At 38.3% G+C, this 23,988-nt stretch overlaps 2 protein-coding genes and 2 pseudogenes across 4 annotated transcripts; 2 read left to right on the top strand and 2 right to left on the bottom strand.

Annotated features, from left to right (window-relative positions):
- Positions 1–750: 750 nt before the first annotated feature.
- On the top strand, positions 751–2,766 carry LOC149034284 (uncharacterized; annotated as a pseudogene).
- An 11,295-nt stretch (positions 2,767–14,061) lies between these two features.
- Positions 14,062–23,817, top strand: LOC149034285 (uncharacterized). 3 transcript variants are annotated; one of them, XM_089193014.1, is made up of 4 exons: positions 14,066–14,365; positions 14,466–14,614; positions 21,249–22,045; positions 22,293–23,817. In XM_089193014.1, the coding sequence occupies exons 1-3, from the start codon at positions 14,323–14,325 to the stop codon at positions 21,441–21,443; spliced, it is 387 nt and encodes a 128-aa protein (XP_089049140.1). In that variant the 5' UTR covers positions 14,066–14,322; the 3' UTR covers positions 21,444–22,045; positions 22,293–23,817. The 3 variants fall into 3 exon arrangements, 2 of the variants coding, with proteins under 2 accessions (XP_089049140.1, XP_089049141.1); XM_089193015.1 differs by having other exon boundaries at positions 14,069–14,365; positions 14,466–14,664; XR_016182705.1 differs by lacking the exon at positions 14,466–14,614 and having other exon boundaries at positions 14,062–14,365.
- On the bottom strand, positions 17,615–18,384 carry LOC149034286 (uncharacterized; annotated as a pseudogene).
- On the bottom strand, positions 18,615–19,395 carry LOC149034287 (uncharacterized). Its single transcript, XM_089193021.1, has one exon. It carries the CDS (start codon positions 19,142–19,144, stop codon positions 18,752–18,754), a length of 393 nt encoding a protein of 130 aa, XP_089049147.1. The 5' UTR covers positions 19,145–19,395; the 3' UTR covers positions 18,615–18,751.
- Positions 23,818–23,988: the final 171 nt, after the last annotated feature.

The following is a 23,988-nucleotide window of genomic DNA, read 5'->3' on the forward strand; positions in this document are numbered from 1 at the left end:
GACAGTAAGATGAGTGAAACGAAGTGTGACATGGTGCATCGAAACAGAGCAGAGAGAAAAGCTAGCTTTAAGAGCTTTATATTTGTGCTCCATTTTCTACCATCGACGGGATGCCCTGAACAACTTGACGGTAAACTGAAGAAGAAATCTAACAACAATGCATACAAGAAGTGCAACTGGCCTCTAATATGTCGCAAACCCTCGTGAACAGAACTAAATAAAAAATGAATTGTTTAAAAAGATTCCAATTCACGTGCGTGTAAACATGGAATGAATGTAACAGAAGTGCCCTTCAATTTATCATTGAATTTCTCTTCCTCCCCTCCTCGAAACAGATGATACGCTTCGGACTTCCTGTTTTCCCAGAAAGGATGAATGATTGACAACTTGTGGAAATTTAGCGTAATGCGGTTGCGAAATTCATTGTTGACCATGCATATTAAGAACAACAGTGTAACGCTAACGGGAGTTCGTTGTAACTGAAATTAAACAATTACGAAAATAATTTGTATTCGTGTCCTTTGTCCGGATGAGGTAATGACTACCTCTTTCTCAAAAGGAATGGGAATGAAACATCGGCTTCTTTGTACTTGATTAGTACATACATTGGCGTGACGGTAGAGTTTAAAAAGGCTTGTCTAGGAGAGGTTGCGACGTTAAAAAGCTCTGTTTGTTTTTTCTCATCACTAATGTATTTTCTTTCATGGAAACCTTAGAGGGGACGGAAAGTCCCGTTTAAGTGTAGCGAAAATGGGTAATAAGCAATCCATGATACAAAAAGTGTATGAAGCTGCTCGTGATGGTTCTTCTGATCTGACTAATCATTTAAAGCGGCTTTACACTGAAGAAAGGAAAACTGCTCTAGATTCCAAGACCAAAGATGGCGACGAGAATACAACTCCCCTCATAACTGCTTCTCGAAATGGAAACCTAGACTCTGTAAAGATTCTTTTGAGTTTCAAAGCAGATGTTGAAGAACGAGGAACTGTGAAAGTTAACACCGACGAAGCCGTTGAAGGTTGCTCTCCTTTGTGGGCCGCTGCTGCTACTGGTCATCTAGATATTGTGAAATTGTTAATCGATCACAAGACGGACGTAGACGGCAGAAATGCAACAAATTCGACTCCTTTTCAGGCTGCTGCTTGCAATGGAAATCTTGATATTGTTAGTTGTTTGGCTAAGAACGGAGCTAATGTAAATGCAAGAGATGAATTTGAGAGTACTCCTTTGATGATAACATGCTACAATGGTCACATGGATGTTGCTTCCTATCTAATCGAACATGGCGCAAATCCCCATTTGCAAGACAAGACTGGAGACACATGTCTTCACTATGCTGCAGAAAAAGGTCACACCGAAGTTGTCGGTAGGCTTCTTTCTCTTGGAGTAAAAGAGAGGCAAAATAAGAAACGTTTGACCCCACTACTAGCAGCCAGTAATGAAGCAAATATGAGATGGTCGAGTATTATATCAATCGACCCGAATGTACCAAGGAACAAAAAATTAACGCTCTCGAACTTCTTGGTTCCTCTATTGCAAATGATCCTGATTCTTATGACATTGAAAAAGCATTCAGTTGTATGAGGCGTGCAATGGAAGAGAGGTACGAGGACCCGTCATTTCCATTGCTTAAAAAGAACATAAAACCTGTGGAAGATTATGAAATTAGAACAGAGAGTCAAACTCTTGGGGAATTTTCTCTGTTAAAAGATGATAACCATGCTATCCACATGGAGGGTCTCATGATCAAGGAGAGACTCCTTGGAATTGACTCTGCAGCACTTCTGGGCTGGGTTGTTCAAAGTTGGGTTAAGATAACCTAGGGTTAGTGTGAAATTTGATATCAGATCTGAAAGCTTGAGGAGCAAATTCAGTTTCTTTCTCTCTGAGTACAATTTGATAATTGAATGCTCTAAAAGCAATGGGTAAAATTATTCCAAAACTGCTTTTGAACTGAGAAATATAGAAACCTGGATTAAAAACACTAATCGCCCTTTGAACAACTGGGCCCTGAAAGATATCAGATCCTATGGGACTGTTCTAGCTGACTCTGAGCATTACGAATCTTGTATTGGTCTGTATAAGCGATCGATGGAAATAGCCATGAACTGTGGTGAACCTATTACGTACGAGCTTCAAATGTTACCATGGCAATGGAACAACGGTGCTCAAATGGAAAACACATTAAGGCAGTATTCAAAAAACTGACAGAAAAACTAGAGACTGGGAAATTGCAATAGGGGCAAGAAAATGAGAAAAAGAGAAAATGCTTTACTGTTTTCTAAATCTTCTACTGATATACACCAAATTTGAAGTTTTAGAGGATAACGAGGATGAAATGAAGGAAATAATCAACTATGTTCTAAGAATTCTGCGTTTAGACATTCGTAACCGCGATGGAAATACATTACTGCATCTAGCGGCATTTGTTGCAAAAACTACGGGAATTGTGTGCAAGCCTCCCTGCGTTAAAACCACAAAGCTAATTTTACATGCAGGGTGCGATTGAATACCGTAAACTTTGAAGGAGAAACTCCTCTTCATTTAGCTGTGACTTTTACGCCGGGGGGTAAACAGGTGGTGACTTTGAAACAAATACTGGAGATATTGCTCGATATCGGTGCAGATACAAAGCTTGTAAATAACAAAGGTCAAACACCACTGGAATGCTGTGAGAGCGACGTGGCTCGAAGGATCCTGTCAGAGACAAGAGCAGTGGGTGCCATGGACGTTGAATTCGCTTCATGTGAACTTTCAAGACTTTAGGGGTAAATTTTCTTTTATTTCTGGGCAGTTGTGTGATAAGAAAACTTGTGCATTCATCGTGATGGGACTTGGAAAAAAGGTTGTGTGGGCTGAAGGTGGGATGGACTGAGGTCATAAGGCGAAAGAGTAACCTTTGTTGGTGTGTGTGTGTGTGTGTGTGTGTTTGTGGGGCGGAGGGTGGGCCGAGTGGGCATAATCAGGCATCCAATGTTGCTCTAGCAGCAAAATATTAGTAATCCTCATCTTTCACGGTCATTTGTACTATTGTGAAATATTCCTTACCCGTTTCTTGATATCTTTTGTTTTTACCGAAGCAGCCATTGCATTTGGTTTTAAACAAAGCGGCCACAATCGTTCTTAACAGAATTTCAAGCCTTCATCTAGTCTAATTTTCACATGATAATATTTGCGTAGTCACCAAACAGATGAGAGATAAAACCACCAGAAAATTAAACAAATGGCCAGTCACGAAAGGAACGCTTCGCTTTTCCGTATAAAAATTGGCCGGTTCCTAATGTAAGCCAATAAGGCAAATAAAGCACCTCCTTGAATGAATGAGCTAAAAACGAATGAAATACCAAGTGAGCTTTCGCCGGAACACGTGATATCTTCCTACGTGAAAAGATCACCGTTGCTATGGTTAACTTATAGCTTGCTTTTTACAAAATTAAAAAATTCTTGAGGCCATTATTTTAGTATTAAAGCCCTTTATTGTACTGGAACAGAAACGGAATTTGTATATCTTTCACGCTTTACAGGCCGTGCACTTTTTTCATTTTTTAGCAAGGACAAATTTTACTTTAGCGACACGTTGTTCTACTTTTTAAAAAAATATTTAAGTTAAATGATTTTGTAATTCATTGGTGTTTATATAATAAATAGAATGTTACATGACCGCTTGGAGATATGAAATTTCTCTTCTCGCGTTTAAAAAAGGATTTAATCCGTCCTCTTCGCTCACTCGTGAAATATTTTTCTACGCTCGGAGAGAAATTTCGTATCGCTCTAAAGACAATCAAGAATGACTTGTTTACATCGACAACCGAAAAAGAAAGCTAAAGGTGCTTTTAGTTAAATAAACCCAAAGAAAGTACTTTTTGTTTTCTTTGTTTTGATTGTCTTCTGCTGCTTTCTGTGACTCCATCGCCGACATTTCATTTTCAAAAAGTTACGAACTTTTGCCCAACTATCCCGCGTGGGATTAAAGCGGGAATACCTCGCGGGAAAGTTGGACGTTTTCGCAAACACTTGTTGGTTGGCTTTTCTGCGATAGTAAGGGCAGCGTGTCTTTTTAGTCTTTTGTGGTGGAGTCGTTAGATGGATGCATCAGTAGCAACACTAAAATAGTACCTCCTTGCTCACATTTACGTTTTTTTATTAGGTGAACGAAAACTCTCCCATGACCAGAAAAATGGCCCCGCTGACTCGGAAGAGCTAGAAATAGATGAACTGTACTTTGATACGCACAGACAATCGCAAGCGAGAGGGAAAGGAGCCGTAAATTCGCAGAAACCGTTAACAAGGAAGGAGGATCAAATGTAAGAAAGACATAAACAACTGACGGAAATGAACCAGTGCGGGATCCATTTCCTAGCACAGCTGCAAAAGAAAGAATTGGAAGATGTTAACCAGCCGAAGGAAAAAGAAAAACGAGAGGAAAGCTCACAGAGACAGTTGTGCGAGATAGGAGAGCGCGCAAAATTACAAGAGAGCGAAGAACAAGAAGTTAAGTCCAAAAGACAACTGCACGAGATAGAGAGGTATATAAAAGACGCACAAGTTGCTATGTGTTTTCCATTTTTTCCTAAGAATGAAGTAACTGGAAGTGGATTTGATGAAGGAAGAGGGGGAAGATTTGTACCTGAAACCGAAAAAGACCCAAATGAGAATTTTGAAAGGGAAATGACAGAGATACCAGGTAAGAGAATATTGTTGAGGAACAAATTTGTAATTAAAAAAAGTTGTAGGGAAGACTGGTTACTTCCGTTATGAGCTTTTAGGTAACAATATTAGGTAACAGAGAAGAACTGAATATATTACATATATATTTCACACGGGTAGCAGGCTCGGTGCCAAGTAAATGGAAAATGGAGTCTAAAATGATTCAGTTCCTAAGTTTGAACGTTTTTTGATATAAAACTGATTCAGAGAGAGAGAGAGAGAAATAGAGAGAGAGAGAGAGAGAGAGAGAGAAATAGAGAGAGAGAGAGAGAGAAATAGAGAGAGAGAGAGAGAGAGAGAGAGAGAGAGAGAGAGAGAGAGCAGTTACCATGGTTATCGTAATGTTTCTATACACAGTTTTAGAAGGCACGACTTTTGCTTGGTGTCAGAAGCATATAACCTAGTAACATGCTTCTGTTGGTATTGATAATGGTAGCGATCTATGAAGTGTTTTGTAGAGTTATTTCATAGAGCAGAGAATTTTGCTCAAGTGTTGTCAGACGCGAATCTAATCGATGCAGAGAATAGCAACTGAAACCAAGTGAGCCTAATGTCAGAATTAAGTTGAATGAAAGGCCAAACATAAGAACGTGCGAATTCTTATTTGCTTTGGATTCCATCCTCAGTCGGCGCCTTCCCTCAGCAACAGCCTTGATGATGGCTAACGCTGAATGGCAAACTGAATGATGACTGTTTTGCTTTAGTGCCTGAAGCCAAATCCAATATAATGAAGAAACTATATACTTACCACTTCTCGCTGGTAACGCGTGATATGTAACGCAGTCAAGTTTGCAACCTCGTGTATTAGTATAAGAGAATGCAAAAGAAGAACGTGTCAGCTTGCGAACTGTAAAGCTTGAAAACCATGCGTAAGTTTTATCTTACAGTTTGGCGATATTTTCGTGTACTCGAGAGAGAAATTTTAGTGGTGTGAGATAACTCAGATTTCGCCCAGGAGCATCTTTTTTCACAGCAGGAAAGTAACAGCAAAGCTATTGGTAGGCAGAAAGTAACATGCAGATAAAAAAAATCACTGACTGAAGGAAACCCCAAATTGATGTGTTATTTGTATTTCGATCTTCTTTGCTGAACACGTATAATTTAATGCTAACGCATAATTATTTACTGCCACATTATATTTCCTATTTACAACTCTTTACCTTGACACTAAATTATATTTTCTCACTGAACATTGTAGAAGCCATCGACTACGATTCAGCTTTTACGACTCAACTTCCTGCAAAGTTAGCTGAATATTCAAAATTTCGATCAACTTCCGTTCTGCGGATAGTATCAGCTTTGAAAACATGATACGCCAACTATACTTCAAAGCTCTCTTCTTTTTTGCGAGGTTTGAGAAAATCTTGAGGTTTTCGCGAAATGAAAAAAACCCGCGGGTCATGTAGATTGCAGGGGGGAAGATCACGCCTCACTCACGAATCACGCTCTCCTTTCTGTACAGTTCACGGCGCATCACGTGTTAGTTTTGGCCTTAATCAGGTGACACGTATAAACCCTTTGCCTTCCTCTTTGGCACGTTGCCAAAGGCCGTCAAAGTTATTCACAATGAACAAGTAAATCTGGCGAGAGTTACACCATAATGACCAAGTCACGATGTTGGATTAAAAAAGAAAAAAGAATTTCCTTTTCGATCATCAAATACGCTCAGTCGAGTGAATTTAACATCTTTTCCTTACAACTAAGCCTATCAAATTATGCCAAATGTAGCCGACTGTAGAAATAGGAAAGCCCATCTTATTCGGTTTTAGAAGTTGCTAGAGAATTTTCCATTCTTGCACTCTTAACTGTTTTACTGCCGGGTGAAGCAATTAATCCAGAATTTCCTAACTTTGCAATCGCTCAGCAATATTACACGACTTCGCAGGTTGGAAAACCAGTTGGTCTTATGGCTTCTGCAAAGCTTATAGGTTGGCAACCACTGAAAGAAGAAAGTGAGGGCAATCAAACTGACCAGCCTTCCTTTGTTTATTTTTTTCTCTCACTTTACGTTGCAAAAGTTCCCTTACTTCATCCAGTCAAACTTGAGCTATAATAATGATTCAAAGAGCCTATCCGTTCTCCTGTATTAGGTACCTATAGGTACCTATTACATATCACTCGTCTCTTCTCATTTTCTAATCATTAAGCATTGAATATTCTTTACTTCTTGCTAACTTCAAGTGTTTAGGTAATCTGCTATGTTTATTTGCAAGTGTATGCCAACCGGTTTTAAAAAGAGCTTGTCATTTGCTCAGTTTTATATGCATTTTTGAAAAGCGTTTTCAAACGAACCAATTCCTCTTTAAGGTTCTCAATGGGTCAAGTAACCGTTAGTCATAAACGGCAAAAAATTAGCTCATAGGCATAAATAATGACAAAGTTTAACCATAAAGAATTAAACGAATTGACTGTAAAAAGGTAAATTTGTACTGCAACGCAATGAAATTGATCGTTAGGCTTAAAATGATCAAAATTTTAATCGTTGGCCGTGAAAACGATCACCCTATTGAGACCCTCCTCTTTATCTTAGTTCTGGAGCATTTTAGGATCAGTTTGTCGTTTAATTTATTTAGTAGACAAGCTAAGGGTGAAGATCATCAGAGCATAGCAAAGTAGAAGAAAATATGTGACTCAACTTGATCAGTGAATGGCACTACGAACAAATTGTTTGGGTTTTGTTTAAATTCAAGTCATTCTGTTAACCGTATTGCATTACATCTATTAAAATAAGCATCACAGTCTCTCCTGGAAATCAGATAACAGATCCAATGGCTAACTACGAGAAAGCTACCAAAGAATGATCCATATCACCCTGTATCAATGAGCTTTGAAAAATTCTTCACTGCTTGTATACAAATCACTTCTGTGGTAGAAAAAAAATCGACTTCATCATTAATTATCTGTTCTCTCTGTCATGTGACTCAGGTGAGATAAACCACCTCCACCTCATTAAGTGCGAGACCGTAAGACCCATCAAGGACTGTTTTCGTGTTTTGTACTCCACTTGATATGAGGCAGTAACTGTTATGAAAGTTTGTATATGAACCAATGTGACTGTTGGAATTATTGCTGATGTGGCTGTCATGTCCTCCACCAAATGTTGGACCATCGCCTGAGCTCCTGTAAATTGCGTGTTGAGGACTACTCACCATGCTCTTGAATGGTTCTAGTCCTTCTTTGTTGATGATGGACAAGATAGAAGTACTGGACGAGTAACTGTATACACCACTGTTACTTAAATTGGAAATTACCGGTGCAAAATATAAAAAAGGCAACAGAACAGGAGTACCGTGTCATCTGAGATATAAAAGAAAACCAAGACTGACGGTTTGAAAGAGATGTAAATAGTAATGTATGGCAAAAGAAAGCTATGAACTTAAAGAGAGTCGGAAGTTTTGATGAAATTATGAGAAGCTGGACAACAAAAAATATTATATAAAGCATGTAATCTAAATATCTTGAACACACCAATAACTTAAGCGGAGCTCTAGTTGGTTAATTTTTACCTCACCTTACTTAATTTGAAATTCCTACAGGTTGTATTCAAATTCTATTAGGTAATTAGAAGCCTTGAAACTACAACAAAAGAGGTGGAGTCAAATTACGCAGCTCAAATGAAGTGGGGGCACTTTCGCGTATAGAGCGAGGATTCCTGCATTTCAAATTCCCGCCTTAGAAAAATTAAAAAATCTTGTAAATAGAATAAGAAATATGGTAAGTTTTGAGCTCGGTAAAGAAATAGAGAGAGAGGTTTTTCGTCTTGTCACGAGCGTGCCGCAGAGAAAAAAATTATGAAACCACATGAAGAATCGTATCGAACCTCAGATCCTCGGATGCCGGGCTCCAATGTTCTACCATCGAGCCACAGAGACACTATGGCGAGCGTAGCCCATTAAGAAATCCAAATATATACTAAAAATCTTGTTTCTCATTTTAAAGTTGCAAGAATAATAAAATTCAAAACTTTTCTGATAAGAAAAATCACAGAAAGAGGTGCAACAACTTTAAGTTCCCCTTTTTTTATTCAGATCATAGAATTTTGTTTTTATAGTTTGCAAATGGTATTTTGTTTATCATTAGAATCGGCATATGTCAAGCAAAAGTTAAAGGAGGGGTTTTAGACAGAAAGAAAACCTCCCTGAACTTGCCGGATACCGTTCTTTCAAAAATAAGCTTGACATTTTCCGACTACTCTCTTGAAACTCCGGTTGTCAGCCAGATATTTGTCCCTAGCATTCCACGCTCCTGAATCATCTTTCGTTGTACGTCGCAGCAAACCAGAATGTTCAAAAGGGGTTTATCTATATGGGACCACCTGGCGAATATTTTCTCTATGGTTAATTTTATACCCTGAAACCTCAGCTCTGCGTAATCCCATTGTCGTCCTCATCATAATCAAACGGCTGTAAGATCACAGAAAATTTAAAAGCAACAAAATCAGGTCCCTCCTGATTCCTTGTAACGAAGTGAGCAAGCGTTAAGTATTGAAGTATATGACGTTATGACATCATTTTTCGAGGTCTCTTTTTCGCGCTCTTCATCATGGCTCACATCGGAGCTTTTTCCCACCGTTATAACAACAGGTTTGGAACTTATTCGGCATTTGTTCAACTTCTTACGTTATTTTAAATATCATCTTCCCAAATCCAAGCTCACATCTCCAAATGAATCTGCTTCCTTGCTGACGGAAACCAAAGCGAGAAGTAACTATGACGTCATAGAAGGTAATGAAGCAATCTGGTGCTGATGTTATTGATCAGCTGGCTGTTATGGCGGGAAATTGAGTATAATGACTAACAACCCGAACTCTCTCTTGATCGAGCACCTCTGTGATTAGTTTCCTTCTTGATTTCATTAACGAGATCAAAATGACTGACCTTAATTTCTTAATCTGCTTCCCCGCATGACACTTTCGACATGGATGTCGTAGCAATTCTGACAGGGCACGTCAGAAATGAACCAAGTAATGGCCTGTTTCTGTGGCTCACCAGTAGATCACAAAAACCACCATTAAAATGATATCACAGGCACAAAAATCCACATAATACGACAGTTCAACTGCAAACTCCAATTGGCTCACGTGATAATCATATCCGCCTCTTGGTAAAGTTTACAAACTCAAAACATTGTATGTACGCGCGCTTTGCCGCATCTTTTCACTGCGCCTGTCACACCAGTTCAGTCGTCTTCTCTACAGTCCCTATCAGCACGCCACTGCTACGTTGTTTGCGCTATTGTTTTCTTCTAACAAAGGACTGTATGCATAATGAAGTATGGGGCTGTGCGGAAACTTTGCCAAAACTTACATTGTTACAGCCACAGAAGAGACCAATATCAATACCGCAAAAGGTTAAATTTCCGCACGGCCTCATACTACATTATGCATTCAGTTCTTGGATAGAGAAAACAAGGACAAAAACAATACCTTGCGATTGGGAAAACAGATTTGTTTTACAATAGAATGGGGTTGTGCGGAAATTTTACCCCGCAAAATGCCATGGCCAAAAAAAGGGAAAAGACAAGCGAAAACAGCGTTAAGTTCTCGAAGTGCGCTTAATGGAAGAAGACAGGCGTACTGCAGATATATATATATATCGATAAATTATGCGAGGTAGCAAGAGGGCGGCAATCAAAAATGACGGAAAGAAAAATGTGCTAATGAAACAATAAGTATAAACGTTGGCTAGTTACTGGGTGAAAAGACTTAAATAATAAACTTTGAACACGTGAGAAATCCAACATGAAAAGATGTCGCACTTAGAACTTACAAAGTCTAAACAGCTTTGATGTGACTAAAAAAATCTCGAAACAGTGGTATGATTCGTGAAGGATGCCTGTGCACGCATTGCACGCACATTTCCCAACCTCAACTGGAATAACTACTGTTTGAGCAAAGTAGTTGATACACACGATCTTATCTCAGCTTGGTTGTTACTACGGTATGTGCATTATCATCTCTTTACTTGGTGGTATTTTTATCGTTATAGGCACGAACTACCAAGCGTTAGGTCACAAGGGACTCTTACACATTTAAACATCCTTCATTATGCAGATTTTGTATCTTGCACGTTTAGTTTTAGTTCAGTTAGAGTCCAAGTTCAAGCTGTGCCGTTTCTTGTATACGAAAAACGCCGATGAAGTTTGCATGTTTTGCTTCTAGATTTTGTACCTTTGGCTTTTGTATTCGATTGTATCTGCAACATTTGTTCTTTTTTTTTTTGACCCTAGAACCGACTCTTCAAAAAACGATATTTTCTTTTTAAACCTGACCAAGATTGAGTGTATCGTCGGTGAACTGTTCATGAATAAAGTGAAATTCGTGTCAGTGAATTCGTTTGTGGGCGGATTTTATCTCAGCCTGGGTACTTTTCTGAACAGGTTCCCATTGCACATAATAAGGAGGGAAAAACATTGTGTTTCCTTATTTCACATCGTTTTCCGTGAATTTCCTAAAGGAAGGTCAGAGAGCAAAAGAAGGAAAAGTACTTAATTGTACGCATACATTGCCGCTGAGGAAAACTTCTTCGAAAGGAACAGAAAAGTGAAAATTATCAACAGTTGCTGCAAATTCTAGTCAGATGAATTTACCTTGGTGTGATATTTTCCACAAAGAAGGATCGAGGATCGACTAAAACGGCTTTGGAATAGCTCGCAAAATCGTAAAATCACACCTACGAGGTAAGACACAAAAATAAACTATTTCCGATTTTTTGGCGTTTAGCATTTCAAGATTTAGTCACTGCATGTATACTCCGAGAGACTTTTTTAGTCACAACAAACCGACGTTGAATGAGGCAATTTCTCTGAACCCGCGGGAACTATTGCACTTTCCATTCACTGAATTTCTTAAAATTCCACAACGCAATTTATGTCATTTACGGACTGAGATCAACGCGATGATCAGTAGTAAAGAGCAAAGTAGAGAGCAAGTTAAGAGAAGGACAGAGCAAAACTAGTTAAAAAGGAACTCAAAATGACATTACCTTTTGAATGTGTTATTTTTTTTTAAGGATTACATTACCTTTTTTTTTTTTTTTTTTTTTTAAGGATTGCAATGAATAAGGCATTCTTTCCTTGCAAGCTGTTATGTTTGGGTGCTGTAAACTTGCCTATCAAGCACGCGAGCGGAAAACATAACCTTCAGGAAATTGTCTCCGACAAGAGGTAATGCCCTTAGATTTATCCAAACTCGCAAGAAACACATCAATCTCAACAGCACGAGACCAAAACAACTTGTGATTGTCGGTTATTTCAACAATACGCCCTACTTCTTGTTGATTAAGTAATGGTAAGAGTAATTCGGTTTGAAATCCCAGTGCACATGCTCCTGGCGTGACTGACCGGTCGCGTCTGACATCGACCATCAGGAGATCACATCTTCATATTTATTTTACGAAGACGTCAAGTGTAATGCCCGATTTTGCCAGAAGTTTAAAAATATATTTGGTGAAACAATTTCGTTCTTATACAGTCTGGGTTATATTCACGTACTTGGTGTAATCCGATGGGGTCCGACTTACTCATTTCCAAGTTTAAATTTCAATAATCGTGCGATTTCGGAAAAATTTATCGCGTATTTGTTGTATTTGGCGTTGTATCCATGCAAGTATCATTGTAACATCTACCGAACGGAGGACACGCTGGGAATTAACATCTACGTAAAGAAGGGAGGATACCGCAATCGGTTTTTGTTATTTTTTAGTTTTAAGAAACCTTTGCCGACCTGGGCTAAACGTTGGCTGCAGTTAGTCGTTTTTTTGTCAAGCCCTAGCAAAAGAGGTTTCCTACGCTTATCTCGTGTTCTCCCAACCTCCCGCGTGTTTACATCCGGCTATGTAAACATGGAAACCATTTTACATTTCTTCAATGTTAACAAATCAATTGCATCATATAATTTGGAGGCAAATCTTTAGGTTTTTGACTCCCAGGAGTGATCGGTACGTAAATTATTCATAAACTTTCAAAGCAGACAGGTAACGAGATTGAAGAAAATTATCAATAAGATGGGCTTGGTATGACTCCAAATTTCCCAGGACTAGTCAACACAGGAAATGTATGGTTTTGGTTCAGAGAATTAACTTTCCAATCTTGGGAGAGAAAGGGTGATATTCTGTACTTAAAATTTTTTAGTATTTCTGCAATGACAAACTATCCTTGACTGCATATTACACACTGAAGATTGGAAATTGTTTGGGTTTATCTCAAGTTTATTTCCAACTGCAATTAGCTGAAACTGCTTTTCTGGTGTAAAACCCATCACAGAACAATTAGCAGCAATTGCTCTTGTAAAATTACCTAATGTTCTCAAAGAACTTGGTGGGAGGAGCACACTGTTTTAAAGAATCCCAACATGATATCACTTTTCGAATGACATCCACGACCTGAAAAAAGAAATTAATTGAACTTTTAGATTGTTTTTCTTTCTTATGTCCAATGTCAAATGTATTTGAAAAGTGAAATGATGCAATATAAGAAACGTTTAAATATAAAGTATTTCACAAAAAATTTATTAGTGAATAGACATCTTTGGTAGAATACCCCAAGTGCCCAATGTCCAGGGAGATGCACTGGGATTAAAACAACAGCGTTGTCAAATATATCGATCTAGGGATAAATATGTGGTCAAATTACAAAGTTATGATAATTAAAAAATTATGGACATTGAATTTTAAAGTTTGTTCTAAATTTACAAATGTTATAAATTAATAAGGACATGTACCTTATTGGTCCACCTAGCTATCCACTTTGTTTCATGTTTGGATAGTTTTTCATAGAAAAATGTGTTGAAGCAATAAACCTTTGGGTGACCTGAAGTCTGAGAGGAAAAAATTTAGCCATAAAATTAATAGTAATGTGACAAATTACCCCCTAGGTAGATTTTATTTTGCGAATGTTGATTTGGTCATTCATTTTTTGAAAAAACAAACTTTCCTTTCTTTGCTAGTCTGACTTCCCATTAGAAGAATTTAATTACAATTTAATCTCCTTTCACCGACTCTGAACTGCTTTATTTTCACTACATCCAAATATTAGGACTGCAGCCAACCTTTCCACCCGAACTCCTTTGGAGCTTTGAACAAAGTACACTTCGTTATCGTTTGTAATTTGTGGCTTCGAATAACTCTTTAAACGTTCTCAAAATCATAGACGTAGCCATAATTCGTAGAAATCGTACAATCGAAATTTACCGCCATTTTTTGACAACGCAGCAGTTTTCGTCATCACATCGAGACAGTTCATTCAATTCACAGTTGATTTTTAATGTTTCAACTTCCGATAACTTCGTGCCGCCCGAAAGTTTTCGTAACGCAACACCCAAAGCCGTGACCTCCTTCTGGTCGATGTTACTTTAGTGCGACCTGGACTGACCGACTCGATCAAAGATGGCGGAATATTTGAGCCGACCAGGATTCCACGGTATTCCGCTATCTTTTCGCGTCCTTCCAACCTTGAATGTGTTTGGAAATCAACACCATAGTTTAGTTTAGAGGAGAAAAAGTGCACGAGATCTTTTAAAGTTCTGTTACCGAGAAATTCAACGATCGAACGAAACAGCTGACAGACCTGAATAGCGGACCTGGCAGATTGTCGATGTGATAGGAAAGACAGTGTTATATGCAGCCGGACCCAAGGTTTTTCAGAGCCACCTCAGTGACACGTGTGTAGCATGCATTTAAATTTTGGAGAATGGCAACTTAATAGATATATTCTACTTTTAATTGATATTTTTACTTAAGTATATTGTTATTTTTACGCAGCTGTTAACTCATCACAGCTGGCATTTGTGCTGGGTTTGAGTCCAATTGGTGATTGGGGCATTACCCTTTGCAGGGCTGTCAATAACTTGTCAAGTAGGCAGGGAAATGAAAATAGTAGCTGTGGTTTTAAGAGTCTACTTGGATTAAAGGTGAGGAGGGGTAGGAATGGAGATTTAGGGAACAAAAAGCCTCGTTGTAGGTAAGCAAAACTTGAAACACTACAAACAATAAAGCGTGTGCCGTTAGACAATGAAGCATGGGCAGGCAAACATGCAAAGCATGTTTACCTTCAAATACAAAAGCTAACATGCGAGTGGACACAGCATTCTAGGGTGTAACCTAGTGTGTAACCATGTTAACTGAACCTATAGCAAGAGTAATCATTACACAGTCAATGTACTCTTATCCTTGCAGTAAAAACCAAAGCTTGTATTGGTGTTTATAACTATCAACTTCCTAATCGGAAAAAAAACAAAGTAGAAACATTTGGCCACAAATGAGTAGGAAGGATTTAAAGCAGACACTTCAGTTACTTTTTTCATGTGGAGAGGTTACTTTTGATGATGTTTGTAGCATGTTTAAGCACAAAATCCAACCTGGTGCCAGACAAATTGCAACAATTGTGTAAACAACCCAACATATCTAAGATATTCATAAATCACCATAACAGATAGCCAATAATGGCCAAACATTTGTGTAAAAGTATATTCTATTGGATGGCCAGAGTGATTTTCAGGGGATGGTAAACAAAACCAAAAGTGAGAAATAATTTTGTTTTCAACTCTGTTTTTGAGAGAACTACAAACCTCAAGCAAATGATTTCCCCCAGTCACGCACTCAGTCGTGTGCCTGAAACTTGATTCAATCAATACAGTAAACAAACTAAGAAACCTATCATGATTCTCAGAATTAGCACACACACCAGAAACTTCTGTTTGATAACGTGATGGTATATGGATTTGATTAATTTTTTTTAAATTGGAGTTGTCACACTGCGAATGATCTTCAGCAACAAAGAAAAATGAGCTTGTGTGACTTGTGACTGACTAATAATGGTCTGACCCTTGACCCTTGGTTAGTAACAGTGTGACTAATTAGAAAATACTGAAAACAACCCAAAAACATGGTACTGCAAATGTTTTGGGAGTGTAAACTGGTTCACTCTATTTTTTCTTCATTAATTTCTCAAAGCAACACTCGTAAGAAATTAATGTAAGGCTTACAGGAAATTATGGAGAGAACTGTCTATGCTGATGTACATCCAGTAGTCTGGCCGGATATTTGTAAGATGAAGCCTTGCACTAACTGGGATCAAACACATTGAAGCCGTGCTAGCCGAGAAATTTTTGTTGACATGTGATTTAAGGGCGAGAAAGACCAATGGTTAACACTTAGTACCATTTGCAAAAGTGACAAATGTCACTGATCTCTGGCAGAAATTCTCAGCTTGCTTGCTGCATACCTTTTAACAAAAGAGTAAGGCAAGATTTGTTTTTTGATTTTGCTTTTATCTCAGGGATAGTGCAGTGTCTTGATGGTTAAATCAAAAGCCAATGACCTCAAACTGTTCCCACAGCTCGTTTTTAACATTGGATCACAAAAAATTGAAATTACTTAAAATAGTGTTCAATTTGCACTTAAACTCAAAGTAAATTTTGTTCAATGACACCTAGAATAACTCTCAAAAAAATTGTCAAGTGAAAATTTTCATGTTAAAGGTTAGAAACGATTGAAAGAACTAAGGTAAATCTCAAGGTGTTTTGATTATCACTTGGAGAGATTGCTCTGAGAGGTTCCAAACAGTCACAGAATCATGTAGTGCTGTTACCTGTTTCTTGTTACTCTGTTACTCATTACAAACATGAGAAAAAACATGGCAAACTGTAGCTTCTTGTTCATTTTAATCTAAGCCAGCTTTAAAAAACTGTTGCAATTTTTCTTTGTTAATGGGTTTCTTTACGACAACTACCCTTTTTCTAACTGCAATTCATTGATTAATTAATCAAAAGTTTGGGGTGCAGCCTATACACAGGTGTGGCTTATTGGCTGACAAATCCAGTTCCCTTTGCTCTTGGGCAAGACTTCAAGTACAAAATTATGGCAACAGTTCTTGGCTGCCATCATACCATCCTGCTCTAACTTGAATAATCCAAACAGCTGCTATATAGTAGAGATCCTGGAGACAAATGGCGTGTATGGTAAATGCCATATATTTAAAGCAAAAAGCCAGTAAAGATGTTGTTAAAAATCCAAATAGAAAAAGAGATGAATATTGCACTCATCTGAAAACAGGGACTTAAAATATGGAACTTGCTGAAATCTCTACACACTGAGCAATAATCTGCCAATGAACTGGAAGAACCTGGAGGGATTAAAGTGCTTGACAGGAAACTGGATGGTCTTTAAGAAGAACTGGCTTGTTGCTGCTGGCAGTGCTTATTCTGAACTGCTTTCCTCTCCACCCTCCTCTCTGCTTAAAACATTTTCTTTTCATCATCAGAGCTCTTATCAGTTAGCTTTATGACCTTTAGTCTTTTCATTACTAAAGCAGTACCTTTAGTCCATGGGCCAAGACCCCCCAAAATAGGGTTTTTTTTGTACCATGTTGAGGGACCAGTGCTATCATATATTTTTCAAATCTGCAATTACTGAAGTTTATTTTAAGGTATGATAACAAGCCTCTATGAGTAGCTTACATGCTGTAATCATGTGATCAAATGACATCATTCAAAACTGCCTTATTGCTATGTATTTGCTTCACAGCCTCAAATTCTGGGGTATATTCATGGTACAATTCCTTTTTTATGTCATTTAGTACAAGAGACATTAAATAGAAAGCTAGGTTCAATTGAGAAAGAATGGCACCTGTGAAAGATTACATTTTTGTTGCCATGGCAATGAAAATGGCCATTAAGTTAGCTCACTGAAAAAAGATTCTCCAGTTTCCAAACTGTAAAAATCATAGTTGAACAATTTAAGTTGTAAATAAATTCATTCTTCTGCAGATCAGTTCAGCATGCATTTGGATTAATTATCCAGTTAACAAGTCCCAAAGAACTATCTTGATCTCTTATCTTTAGTAAAATAGCTCCCTTCTTTAGCCATTCTGGTACCAGAAACAATTGGAGACTTACCCGTTTTGCATCTGTTCAAGTGTCATCTTCACTGAAAGGCAAATGAGTAATGTTAAATTTTGAACAAACATAACAGCTGCGTTATGCTGAGAGCACCTAGCATTTGCCAGGACAATAACAAACAGCCATTGTATGCATTTAATAGAGTACATTGCTTCAAATGCAAAGAATTTGATACTAGCAGATCAAATAGAATTAACACACTTTTATTTAAGAAAGGGTGTAAGGTATAAAAAGGTAAGTCCTGTTTACTAAGGTTTAAGAGACTCTTACCTATTGCTATCTTCACCTTCATTGTCATCACCATCAACAGGGACAACATCATCATCATCCTCATCATCAGGCCTTTTTGTGCAATCTTGAGGGCGGAACATGTCAGTACATCCCAGGCCATTGACAATACATGAACACACGGGAAGTTTGCAGGACCAACTGCACTGGTAGGATAGCAGTTCCAGAGCTACCAGCAGAGCTAGCTGTTCACCCATCCAGTCTACAACCAGCTTGCCATCCTCAGTGCACCAGCCGGATCCCACCAGTGATGGGAGTTCTGGGCATCTTTGCAAACTTCGTCTCCAGACAGCAGCCTGGTAGTTAGCTCGTAGCGAGTGCTTTCGAAGCGTATTGTTGCAGGGTGGCAGCTGATTGGATTCAACATCTCTCTTCAAACAGAACAGTCTGTATCACAGCTCATTGATGTCACTTGTCCCTGGGGTACTGCAATACATGGTGCATGTAAACTTCTGAAGGCTATGGTATGGGTTATTGGACAGATACCACTCCATACTGAGTTGCTGGAACATTTCTTGAAATTATGCACTTAGTGTCACAATTCAATGCCCTGCTACCTTTCCACGTCCTGCAAAAGCACTGACCCTATCACAGCCAGAGAATGTATGAAAGCCCAGCAGTGATCTGCATACACTTGCTCCAATACTTTCAACTACTCTGGAGACCTCAATGTACTTGACTCTAGTCTGTGAACCACATTTAATAAACATCGAGGAAGGAAAAAAACTCTTGAAGGTCAAAAGAAGTACTAGAACATCAGTGTCTTCAGATACTATGACGACTGAAGCAAACTTCAATCAAGCAGCATGGACTGCGTGCAAGAGGATTTGGGTATCAGCCTCCTCTTGAGTCAATTCAAGCTCACTGATAGGCTGCATTACTCCAGGTAATAATTGGTAACATGTGTAACCACACATGACAACCAGTGTCTTTCCTTACAGCTTCTCCATGTACTTGTCTTTCTTCCATGTGCTGGTAACAAAAAACTATGAATGCCTGTTTGTTCTTTGAGTTACACCGGAATTTTCCCCACTGTTTAATCTTGTGATCAGCTTGAATATTGCAGTATTCACTTCCTGATCCTTCACCTCTGTTCTCCTGTTCAGCGTTTTTTACGGATTCCTCTCTGTAATCATCAAACATGACATCGATCCTGTCACTGGTTCCACCTTCATTAAGAACTTTGCGAAGCACAGTTTCAGCAACAGCAGCAAATGTCTTCTGATCACCTTTCAGACACTGGACAAGAGCCATCCCACCAATTGTAAATGCAGAGGGTTGGGGAATGGAATCTCCAGCTTGACGTCTTTCTGGAGTTCTTTTGCCATGGACGCTTTGTTTGTCTTGTGCATCAAGCCATCTGGGGTAGCCAATGACTACAGGAGAGGTCCGAGAGGATGGGATAACACTTCTCTCATTTGTAAGTATCTGCTTTCTGTGATGACAATCATTTGAGCAAACAACCTTCTGTCGGCCCTGAGGATTACCACTTGGTTCTGACCAGCTTTAACTGATGTCTTCTTGTTTAGGTGAGTGAAGGTCTTCAGCATAGCTGTAGTTATTGTATTGTGGAACTTGACTTTAGGAGGATTAGACTGAAGTCGTTTCTCACAGAATGCTTTGTAGGCCATTTCTCCAATATCTTTAGCTTGTAGCAAGTCATGCTCCACATCAGGAGTTGTAACTTTTGCTGTTGAGAGGCAGACGAGGTCTTGAAGATCTGGGTTGAAAGGGTTGAGCCAAGTGTTTTGAAGAACTGATGTTATGGACTTCACATTGCTTTCATCCCTTGTGATTCTTGTGGGCTGTAAATCTTTGTGTTGGGAGGAAGACCTGCTGATATGCAACATATCTTTGAGTTGCCTGAGAAAGGTGCTCTGATATTCAGCAACCAAGTGAAATTTGCTGAATGCATTAGGCCTTAGACTGAAACCTTTGGTTCCTCCTGATGTTTGGGTGTCCTTGTAGACAGTTTCCTCACACGTCTGATTGACAGGCATTCTTCTGAAAGGGTTGTCTTCACTCATCTGAAAAGAAAATCCTCCAGATTTAGGGTATTCAAGGGTGTCTGGGTTTTCTTCAGGTAAATGTGACATTTCATGCAGATATGCAGATAGGTATCTGGTGTAGTTGTAGTTTTATGGCATATGAAAGTAGAACTTGCTTTGGGGGACTTTGTTGCCCCCCACTTGCACCAAATACCAAGTCCTGACCAAATGAGGTTATAAGGCGTGAAACCTTTTCAGAACAAGACTGTAGTTCTGGAAATCTGGTGCTACCAGTCAGTAGAGTGAAAAAAATTCTTTGAGATCATCAGGAATGGTCATGGCATTTTCAGTCAGCTTGCAAGGTTGTGGAGGCCATGATGCTTTTATTTCTTGAGACTGGGTGGTTTCTCTAAGGCAGAGGGTGGTCTTTGAAATTTGAAATTTTTAATGCATTTGTGGTCATTTTATGAATGTAGGTTTGAAATTATTTTTGGTCTAGCTAAATATTTTAAATTGACTTTTAAACACAAGCCTTGTTTTCATGCAAAACGAATTTTGGTGATATTTCAGCTTCTAAAACATACAAGACAGCTACTCTTTCTGGTTTGCTGTCATAACTTTTTGTGATCACCCCCAACCAAGCTTCAAATTTATATCATCCCCAGCTGGTCCATCTGAATGGTACATCTGAGATTGTCTGGCCCATGGACTACTTCTTCCAGGCCACATTTTTCTTTCTCCAAGGAACTACTTTTGAAGGTGTTCAAAACATCATCCAACTTATCAAGGACTTGAAACTCATGATTAAGTTGTTGTTAGTTTGGCTTCCAAACATATGTATTGTTCTCACAATGAGCCTTCTTCATGGCTTGCTTAACTGTAGCTCTGTTTCAGAAAAACTATAAGCAAAACTGGGCTAACCTTGATTTGAGCACTTGCGTTAGGTTTTCTGTTAAAGAGCCAATCAACACTAGAAATTAAAGCAGATCTAATTGCTAAGAATGAATGGATCCAATACAGATACGCCATCTTCTGCTGTGTCCATTAAGCAGAAGAATTAACTGCCCATGCAGAGGTGTTCATAGACTTGAAGGACGAAGACTCAATTACTCGACACATATCCTGTTATTCAAATAACTTAACTTTTAAGAGACGTACCAAAACACTCACTAATGAGCACAAAATGCTATTCAAATTGTGCTAAAAGAAAAAAATCTGCTCAACTTCATAATGCAGATATTTTGGTCTTACAGTCAGGACAATTTTTCTTACATTTTCCTTCTGGTTAACTGTAATTGTAAAAAACCGAGCATTTCTCTTTTCAGTTAGGTTGTAAACTAATTGATCTATTAACTTTTTTTACTGTGTAGATGAGGGATGACACTGAGCAACTCGTGAGGGACCCATTAAAATTAAAGGTCCACATCAACAGTGGAGAGAAACCAGACTTTGAATGTCAAATTTACAATCACTTGCCAAATCAAGAGGAACACAAAGATCATATTCTTGAAGTAAATCTCTCTTGTATCAAACATTTATCTTGGTGGTGTTCTCCAGCCTATTGACAAACAGCTTATTGACAGAATACAACAGATGAAAAGACACCATAAGCAGTTTGTCAAAAGGGATATATTTGCAGGCCAAACTTCACCACCACTATTAACAAATAGGCACTTCTAGCCGACAGACCCACATATCCCAGGCACCAATGAAGATGTGGTCCAAAGTTGATCAGGAAAACCTGAAAAAGAAAACACAGCCTCAAAATTAGGAGCATCCTCAAGTTTTATTTTAGACCATGTGCTCTATCATCATCAACAACAAGTTCTACTGTTCAAGGAGGAACAATGAAACAACAAAAGCTGAAACTGTTGTTTGCACATCAAACAAAATGGCAGAAGTAGCTCTCTAATAAATTTGGAAATGAGATTACACTTCTTGATGCCATTTACAAGACCTTAAGATTTAACTTGCTGCTATTCTTTCTGGCTGATAAAACCAATCAACTGTATAGGGGTGGGCTCTTTCATCAGTTAAAGTGAAACAACATCTGCAATATGAGAACTGTTAGCAATCTTCCATGATTATAGTGCTATTAGGAAGCCCTGATATTTTTTGACAGACTTTTGCCAAGAGGAAATAATTACAATCAAGCAAACATTCACAGGTAGGGAAGTAATAAAAAAGATTTGAAAATGTACTTTCTTGAGAAAACAAAATCAGTCATTTGGAGGTTGGTTGATCAATGCACCTGTGTGGTGCTGTAGATTTGCAATAATAGATACATTATTTTTGCACTTCTTATAAATACACAAAACAACTAACACAAGTCTAAATGAGTTGCACCCTTGTATGCTTTCACAAATCCAGTGTACTACAAATGGACCCCACAGGTCTGTGACTTTCTCTTTCAGCATCACTGATGAGAGAGGTGGCAGAGGTAGAATGAAAATGGGGGTTTTGACTTTGCTTTGTGCTGTTGCCAAATCAACATCAAAGGATTAATTTCAGAAAAGTGTGGCTTCCCTACAGGACAATAGTCTCTGGATGGCAAATCCAAAGCTCAGGAACTGTTTGATAAAGCATGTCTGGTAGAAGCAAAGGTAATGATTATTTCACTCTGTTTACATGGCTTAGCACTGCTTATAGTCACATGGTTTGACGTCACTGGTTTATTGAAGAACTTAAAAATAAAATGCATCAACTAAGAAAAGGGAAGGGAGAGAAAAGTCATAACTCCTAATTCCTCAGTTCTGACCATTGTTTCTGGTTTAAAACATTATTACAGTGCATATATTTCTTAAACAGGGAACTTTAAACTATTTCATTTTTAATTTTTTATACAAGGTTAAAGGAAGTGCTTCAATTAATTGGCGTAACATAGTAATCAGATATACCAATACGTGATCTTTGCCAGTTAACAATGAATTTGGGCATTCAGACAAGACAGGTTTATGGTCAATATCATCACCAACAATGGTATTGAGCCTCAGAGTAAATCTTTAAAACATCAATATGTCAAAGATCACAATAACAACAGTCTAACTGAAATGGTAACAGTACTGAACAATGAGATCTTGCATAACAAATGCAGAAGGTGGGTGCCAACATAGCCAACAAGGATGTTATGTGAAATGTATATAATTATGTGAGAAAAAAGGGGCTAGATGAAAGGAGTTGTAGAGTTAGTGAATCATGATGAGATTGCCTTTGATGTAAAAGTTCTCTGTAGAAGCAGCTCCTTTTGATTCTTGGGTTCTTTGTGACAATTTGTGATTTAAAGGGACATCATCAATCAGAATGTATTTATTCAGTTAAGAAATAACATGTCATCAATACTGATTTTTTTTGTTTCTGCTGTTTGTAGTGAGTTACTCTAACAGTTGCACACATTAAAAGAATAGTGGAGTGATATTTTACTTACTTGTTCAGAAGCTTGAACCTTGAACCTTAAGTGATGCCAAGGAAAAATGTTACCTCTGAATTAAAAGTCAACTGCCACTGCTGATGTGTAGTGCTTACAACGACTAAAACAAATCTAATTCCTAAGACTCCTAGGGGTGCCACTCCAAGATGCGGTTAACAAAGTGTTTGGGGGCTATTTTACGGATTGAGGTTAAAGAAGAACAAATGAAAGTTGACTGTTTGCATGAAACTTTATTCTTGAAAGCAATTGACCATGAACCGCAATCAAAAATCAAAATCACAATCAATCTCGCAATCTCAAAATCAATCAATCATAAACCAAGACAACTCAAAAACCTACAAAGAACCGATCACAAGGATGCTAAACTCCCCTTTTGTATGCGCATGGTGGTACTGGAAGGTCTGATTAGAAAACCAGTAGAAATAGAGACAAACAGATAAACACTGTAACTATGTTTGTATCTAGGATCATTCTGAAATTAATAAACTAATCAATAATCAATTTAATAAAAATGAGTCTTCTGGCTTGTGTCCATAACATGATGTGATTCTCAATGAAGCTCTAAAAATACACGCTTATCACAAAAAGGATCCATGAAAGTTTAGACTTTGTTCTGCTCTTCCATGACCAGAGGAGGGTGATGAATTTACCTGGCACAACAGAGGCGTTGTACAAATGCAGAG

This window comes from Pocillopora damicornis, chromosome 14 (assembly GCF_964200805.1).
Source record: "Pocillopora damicornis chromosome 14, jaPocDami1.2, whole genome shotgun sequence".
In the NCBI taxonomy this organism is placed as follows: domain Eukaryota; kingdom Metazoa; phylum Cnidaria; class Anthozoa; order Scleractinia; family Pocilloporidae; genus Pocillopora; species Pocillopora damicornis.

What these genes read in the sequence shown, in the direction of transcription:
- LOC149034285 (XM_089193014.1), top strand. Translation starts at nt 14,323, where the DNA reads ATGCAGCCGGACCCAAGGTTTTTCAGAGCCACCTCAGTGACAC. An exon ending in CAGAGCCACCTCAGTGACAC is followed by an intron (nt 14,366 to 14,465) that starts GTGTGTAGCATG and finishes ATTTTTACGCAG; the next exon opens with CTGTTAACTCATCACAGCTG. An exon ending in AGAGTCTACTTGGATTAAAG is followed by an intron (nt 14,615 to 21,248) that starts GTGAGGAGGGGT and finishes TTTACTGTGTAG; the next exon opens with ATGAGGGATGACACTGAGCA.
- LOC149034287 (XM_089193021.1), bottom strand. Translation starts at nt 19,144, where the DNA reads ATGGCTCTTGTCCAGTGTCTGAAAGGTGATCAGAAGACATTTGCTGCT.